General features: G+C 40.5%; 1 protein-coding gene across 1 annotated transcript in view; it reads left to right on the plus strand.

The window, feature by feature from the left end:
• The window catches only part of dgkb (diacylglycerol kinase, beta), a 70576-nt gene that overhangs the window by 23598 nt on the left and 39196 nt on the right, over positions 1–7782 (plus strand). The window contains exons 8-15 of the mRNA XM_023393437.2: positions 242–316; positions 859–978; positions 2503–2620; positions 3119–3207; positions 3564–3680; positions 3965–4063; positions 4650–4751; positions 7501–7574. Coding sequence (XP_023249205.1) covers positions 242–316; positions 859–978; positions 2503–2620; positions 3119–3207; positions 3564–3680; positions 3965–4063; positions 4650–4751; positions 7501–7574 — 794 coding nt within the window. The remainder of the gene's footprint in view (positions 1–241; positions 317–858; positions 979–2502; positions 2621–3118; positions 3208–3563; positions 3681–3964; positions 4064–4649; positions 4752–7500; positions 7575–7782) is intronic.

Raw genomic sequence — 7782 nt, forward strand, 5'->3', positions numbered from 1 at the left:
CAAAAGCAACCATTGTAATTAAACCATCAGCTTCGGAGCTCTTCCCACGCTGCTTTTGTTTTCCTCCGTGCAACTCTTCTGTGCAGAAGAATGACATTTCCCAACCTGCTATTACACGCTGTTAATCCGTCTATTCACGCCAAAGACAGTTAGTGACATCGACTTGTAAGGCTGCAATATACAGAAAGGTAAACACAGTATTTTTGTGCCTGTGTAATGACTGTCTGTGGTCTCACCGCAGGAGCTGGAGCACATTATCTCCCAGATGATGCATGTAGCCGAGTACCTGGAGTGGGACGTGACTGAGCTGAAACCAGTGAGAACCAGACTTTTGATGAATTAACAAAAATCAGTAATATGAGTCTGAACCAGACACTTAATTTTTAACATGAAATTAGGATTTTTATTTTTAATTTGAATTTAAAATTATCTTTCTGTTTTCTTTATTTTCTCACCACATGTATTCATTTATTTCCTTATTTGTTTTTTTACCACATTGATACAGATAAAATATAATATTGTTTATTTATTTATTGCCCATTAGTATCTTGATTTTGTTTTATAACTGTATCTATTTTTCATTTTTCATTCTTGATCATTTATTTATACATTTATTTAATTATTCCTTTTCCATATTTGGTCACTCAAGTTAATGAAACAATCAGAATTTCCTTAAAGTAAATTTGAGCATCTACAATTCCTTGAAAATCTCCACTTGCTCCATCTGCAGATGAAGCTCATGTGATATGATCAAAAGCTCCAGAGCAGATACTGAATGGGCCTTGTGCTGAAATTGCTCACAGTTTTGCTCCTGCTCTTGTTCTTCTTCACTCCTCTGACCATTGTTTTTGTTTGTAGATCCTCCAGGAAATGATGCAGGAGATCGACTACGATCACGATGGCACCGTGTCACTGGAGGAGTGGATCCAGGGCGGCATGACCACCATCCCACTGCTGGTGCTGCTGGGCCTGGAGACGGTGAGTCCACAGAGAGACCACTGGCAGTCTGCTGGAGACGCTGCTCGCTTGCTAACACTCATAGGCATAAATACAACACATATATAATCAACCAGGAAATCAGTGTGCACTCTCAGCTAGTGTTAACATCAACTTCACATGGTCATCAGGTGTCAAGTATAACCATTTAACATTACATGAATGAGAGTCCACAGCCATGCTAGCAGCTCTGTGAAGCTGGACTCGGGGCTTAGTTGTGATGTGAGCAAAATGCTATCATTAGCCAGGTAACAGGCTAACAGTGACAGTGCTAGCATGCTAATGTTTAGCAGCTATAATGTTTACCGTGTTCACCATCTTAGTTAGGTTTGTTATCATGCTAACATTTGCTGATAATAAACACTATTTGGTCATAAACCAAAAACCTGATGATGATGCTCAAAAGTCAGATGATCATTTCAGTCGTTACAGTTCATCCTGAAGGGAACGTGTGGGTCAAAGTTTATTGCAATCCAATCTAACAGTTAATAGACCCTTAAAAACATAGTCGTGCACCCCTGGTGATGCTAGTGATGCTCAGGGGAACCATGCGTATCTGACAGTCAGTAGATTGTGAGATATTTCAGTGTGGACAGACCAACATTGTCACGTCTAGAGCTTCAAGCGTGGCTAAAATAAAGTCTTCAAAGTCTCGAGTATCTTCATGGATTCTCACTAAATACTGCTACATAATTGAATCAACAGCTTCCGAGTAAGAATGTGTCAGACTGCAGTGTGGTGTTGATGACAAGGACACTTGCTCAACCTGATATGTTTGATTTTTCTTGTAAATGATATTGTAACTGATATTTTTAGACGAGTGGTTCTGCTCTGGTTTTCGTCCCAACAGCCAAAGAAATGTAGATATTCTCTGGCGTCCTGCAAGATGATGACCTTGATCACTCTATTCCCTAATCCATACATTACTCTAAAGTATTGTATAAGATAAATTATGAAAATTTGAAAAGAGCCATTTTGTTTTCCCTTCTACGCCACACTACTGTACTAGATAACCTTGAAAAGACTGCAGGCAGTGGATGTACACTATTTGACAAACATCATCATTACTTTTACAATTCATAAATGATCTCACAAGATCTTACACACTCCTCAGTGGTTCTCCTGTGAACATGCGAGTCCCTGCAGCTCTGCCTGCAGTTCATTATTTTTCCACTAGATGGAAGCATGTGACCAACTTCAACAGAAATCTCTACCACATGTCATTTTTTATGAATGAACATTACTGCAAAGGGAAGACGGACAGGCCTCTCCGGTGTCTTTACTGCATGTGGACCAACAGGCTGGAATTAAAATATAAAGAAAAATAAAAAATGTTTATTAAAAAAAGAAAAATTAATCTTGAGACAACCAACAAGGTAAATGACAAATCAATCAGATGATTAGCTTATGATTCTCCCACCAGAATATAAGAAGATGTAATCAGTCAATCAGTTAATAAGTATTGATTCAATCAGTTAATCACCTGATGTGTTTCTCTCTTTGCAGAATGTAAAAGACGACGGGCAACATGTGTGGAGGCTGAAACACTTCAACAAGCCAGCCTACTGTAACCTGTGTCTCAACATGCTAATTGGACTGGGGAAGCAGGGACTCTGCTGCTCGTGTGAGTAATTCACTCCGGTATCAAGGGTTCGACAGATACATTGATTAGTGCAGACAGATACAATAATACAGTACGACATACTGGGGCAGTGTTGTCTGTTCATGTGTCGCAGTGCAGATATGACGGATGTGACTATGTGATCAAATTCATATAAAAACAGCAGAGTCTCAATAAATGTGTAATTAGCCAGATGTGAATGGAATCACCGCTCCACAATAGACTCTGCATGAAAGCATTTGTTTTGCTTTTTTATACTGAAAGTATAAACACTTCTCTTGTTTCAGCCCCAATTACCACTTTCCTTTTATCCCATAGAGGACGCACCTCTACACCTTACACACACAAGCAGCTTTTCACAAAAATATTGGCAACAAACGCCTTCAGTACAACTTTCACAAGCACATTACGCAAACCCTTGTGTTTGTCACTTCTAACTGTTCCTCCATGTTCCCTTTTAAAATGCAATTTTTTCCTCTCTTTCTCTCTTTCCTTTCCCAGTCTGCAAGTACACAGTCCACGAGCGCTGCGTGGCTCGCGCTCCGCTGTCTTGCATCAAAACCTATGTCAAGTCCAAGAAAAACACAGAGGTGCGTCCAATTGAAGTGTTTACCAGTCGGCACGCTTGGATCAGCGATGCTCCATGGAGCTTAGGATGAGGGCTTCTCTTCCTCTAATGGAATTAAAACAACTCAATCTGCTCCTAAGCATTGCTAATTACCAGGATAAGCCTGGTTTAAAGACACAGATACCAGCAGCGTCATTTGTTTGGCCTCTTTCTTTTCTTCGTTTTGTGTTTCTTTCTTGTTTTTTTTCCTCTCCCTCTTGCTTTCTTCTTTAATTGTTGTGTCACTTGTGCCTTTGTATGTATCTTGTTTTTCTGCACTGTGTTTCTTTTCTCACTTCTCTCCCCCCCCCTGTATGCTGTCTCTGCCTCTCTCTGCAGGTAATGCATCATTTCTGGGTAGAAGGCAACTGCCCCACCAAGTGTGACAAGTGCCACAAAACCATTAAGTGTTACCAGGGCCTGACTGGGCTCCACTGTGTGTGGTGTCAAATCACGGTAAGCCGCCACCCGAGGAGAGGCAGCCACCTCCTCATTATATTCCCACTGCTTCTTCTTGTTTAGGGTTTCGTTTTTGCACCTTCGATACCTCACAAGTCATCCCACCAATTTACACCCAGGAAACACTTGTTTGTGGTTGCAAGTTAATAGAAAATAAAACAAAGGCAGTGGCACATGTAATGCAAATAAATCCTGAGCATATACCTGAAAATGTACACTGAAACATGTACTGTTATTGATGCAAGTTTGTGGCTGTTGATAACGGCTGCCACCTCCTCCAGCTCCATAACAAGTGTGCCTCCCATGTGAAACCCGAGTGTGACTGCGGACCCCTGAAGGATCACATCCTGCCCCCCAACTCAATCTGCCCCATTGTTCTGGTAATCTTTTAAACTTCTGTGGTGAAAGTTGGTTTGACATGGACAAAAAGGATTTTTAGAAATACTGAGGTCATAAATCAAAGTCCAAACATCGCCCTGAGACACCAAGGAGAATATTTTTATCTTTTATTTTTTGGGCTATAGAGGTGCAGTTGTATTTGTTTTATACAAACTGATCAGTTCTTCAAAAGAAATGAAATAACTATCTGATAATTCGACCCCATCTAAAACAGGTAACTTTCTGGATTGATGAATTGTTGATTAACTACAGTCCCATAAAATAATGTATTTTCCAGCATGATGTCTGTGTTGGTTCAAAGATTTCCTCATGCTGCCAGGAATAAAATTCTGTTGGAGAGATACTAAATTCATTCAGTAGAATGGTTACAACAATAAATACAAAACAAAAAATATACTGGTAATTCATATTGTAAATTAAGTAACAATGATAATCAGAATAAAGAAGTACAGTGACTTGATTTCATAATGTGTCTCACAGCTCTGATAATATTGGAAATCACCTTTTTGGAATGAAACTTCATTTATGGATCTTCTAACAACATCACTGTTTGACCTTTGACCCCAGGAAAGGCAGTCGACACTGAGGAAAGACTCCCGGTCCAGCCAGTCGAGCCGAGGGAAGATGCAGAGAGCCAACTCAGTCACAGTGGACGGCCAAGGACTCCAGGTAAAATCAGTCTTTTCAACTTCAGGGGAAAAAAAAGTAGAATCACTGTCTTCATTTCTTACAGTGTAGAAACTGTGTTTCTGTGCCGCAGTGCTCCAGTGTCATCTAACTGAACTTTATCTACATCTTTTGTGCTCGGTGATGATCTCAGTGACAATGAGGAAGAAAGAAAATGGCAGAATTAGCAAAACTGTGGATTTGAGAAAATGTTTTTTTAATTACAATCTTATTGTGATGTAAAATAATAACGTAGTTTCTCCAAAATAAATATATAACATAGACATATTTCATCAGATTTTCATTAGACAGCATCTCTGTTCTTAATATGTTAATTTACTTTGTAAGCACAGGTTGTAAAATGAGTCACAACTTCAATGTGAAGCCAAATAAGTAAGAAAGTGGAACTTTCAAAAGTCAGTTACAAGCTGCTTCATAGATGTTCACAAAACACAGTCGTGTCCGAATATGGAGAAATAAAACAACATGTAAAAAGAACAAAACTCAGCTGATCTGACACTGAAGAGTAAAAGCAGGATCTCCCTTCATCACAAACCTGGACTGTGGAGTTCACACCTGAGAGGTGTTGGTGCGGGACAAAGGGTGTTTGGCAGAGTCTGAGCATGTTGGGATTTAAAAGTAATAAACCAGAATTTTATATTAAATTCTAAAACTAATAAAGATTAAATGTAGGATTCAGCCAGGAAAAGTGAAATCTAGTATTTGTCTGCACCAGTTGCAGATGAACAGCCAGAACAGAATATCCAAAGCATCAAACCTTTTTCTCTGAATATCATGTTTAGAAAATGAACCTCTGCAGTGGGTGTTGAGGTGCATGATGGGAGTCTGCAGGCCCTGCTGGTAATCAGTATCATACAGCAGAGCCCAGTCCGGCCTGATCCTCTCTAATATCTGTCAGCCAGCATGCTGGCGATGGAAACCTGCCGCCGTCTGTGGCGACTGCTCGTCTACGCGTGGCTGGGAGAGAAATGTGATGAATCATATCCCAGGCACATCCATCTATGCCTCTTGCTGGCTAACCAGCGTAATAATCAAGATTATTATTTATAATTACAGGAAGTAATGGATCACTCTGGACTGGACAGGGAGCTCATTAATTCACCCTCGGCCTGCTGGGATAGCAGACAGGGGGAGTTAAGCGCTTCATCTGTGTCAGGGAGAGCACGGGGCGAGTTGTTGCAGACTAACTGCAGGAAGGGCAATTCAAACAGGGGGCCGCTGGATCAGAGCTTGTTTATGTGGCGCTCTGTGAGTTCGGCCCCCGGCGCTGCAGACTCGGTCTGTCCACGGTTTCACTGCCGCTCAGACAAACTGCAAAATCCTTTCTCACGTCACACGAGACAAACTGCCCTGCCAATTAGGAAAGAGACAAATAATGTTCAGGGCTAAATTATGAATCATGAGTTATCAGGTTGAGAGTATTGATTGGCTAAGAGATAGATCGGTTGGTTCACTGTACTGTATGTCGATGGCTGTCCAACGGTTTGCATATACCGTCCTTTCATTTGCCATCACATCTTCCACAAAAACCTAATATGGACTAAATTATGGATGAAAACTGGAGCAAAAGTGCAATGACTGATATTATTATTTAGTTAGTGTGATATCCTATAGCTTTCTTATTGTCAATAAAACCAAAACCCACAAAATCAACAATTAATTTAACCAACAAAATTTATCCTACAACAGGATTATCTGTGTGTCAACCTGCAAATGAAAATAGTCCCCAACAAATGCACTATTTACTCCTATTTGAGTAACATTTACTATAAACTACAGTGCCCAGCTGTTTAAAGATATTACTTAGCTTTAAAAAAAAAAAAAATGAAACTATATATTTGTTACGTGTTTTTAAAGGTTTGTCTTTTGTAGGAATCAATAGGATTTTAAGGTTGAGAACAGAGGAAAGTCAGAAAGGATCAAGAGATTAGTACATTGTTGATTTTGGTCTGAGTAATGAAAAATAGCTCTGTGACGTCTGATTATTCCTTCACATGGGTTCAAACCATTCGAATATATATTTTTGTGCGTTGTGTCCATAATAAGGTAAATCAATACTGTTAGAGACATACGTAGTTGTACAGACGCTCATTTGGGTACGTATGTTAAAGATAGTGCTGGAATGCGCTGCCAAGCAAACTGTGGCTGTAATATCTCAACGTTCAACAATTCTGCCGTCTACTGAGCAAAATCCAGTGTTTCCAAACTGTTTGAGTTGGGTTGTGAACTCTCTGCCTCTCATGACGGTTTGTTGTTGAATTATTTGCACGTGTCAGCTGGACCTACATTTTATTTTCAGTCGGTGAAAGTGACGTTGTGTGGCTCCTGTCCGTCACGCGGTGCATTCAGCATTCATTTTTCACGATCGGATGTTTGTTTATTTTCCAATTCACTTGTGTAATTGAATTTAGAATATTCATTGACAAACGCAATGAAAACTTTATCTTTGTATCAGTTTGTAAAAAAAAAAAAAATCAGTAACATGATGACGTAGAAATACATTTACAATCAGGTTTGATTTAACACAAGATTAAATTTGGGACCTAAAGGAGCAGTGAGCAGCCACACCTCAGCATGGCCAGGTAACGACAGTGTAAAGTGCACCAGATGACTGGCACTGCTTGCAGGTGCTGTACATACTGTCTGAGGGATATGGCTTGAAAGTGAATTCCTGTGAAGCATCCTGCAGTCTCCCAACACCGACGGTTTGTTTTGACATCTTCCCATTCAGATCACAACAATAGAGGGCACTCATCCTCTGCTAGTGTTTGTCAATCCGAAGAGCGGGGGGAAGCAGGGAGAGAGGTAAGCACACAATCTGTCTCAACATGCTACGAGAGGCCTCTGAAGCCCTGCTCCTCAGCCACAGAGGGAAGGCAGCAGCTTGGCCTCTGGCTGCCAAGTGCTTTAGGCTTACTTAGTCAAATAAAAACACAATAACATTTACCTAACGCGCCGGCCGCCTCCGCCGTCAGCTCATACACACATACACCCCCCCCACACACACTGCCCC

This window comes from Seriola lalandi, unplaced genomic scaffold (assembly GCF_002814215.2).
Source record: "Seriola lalandi dorsalis isolate HSWRI2012SDOR001 ecotype SW California unplaced genomic scaffold, Sedor1 jcf7180002054934, whole genome shotgun sequence".
NCBI lineage: Eukaryota > Metazoa > Chordata > Actinopteri > Carangiformes > Carangidae > Seriola > Seriola lalandi.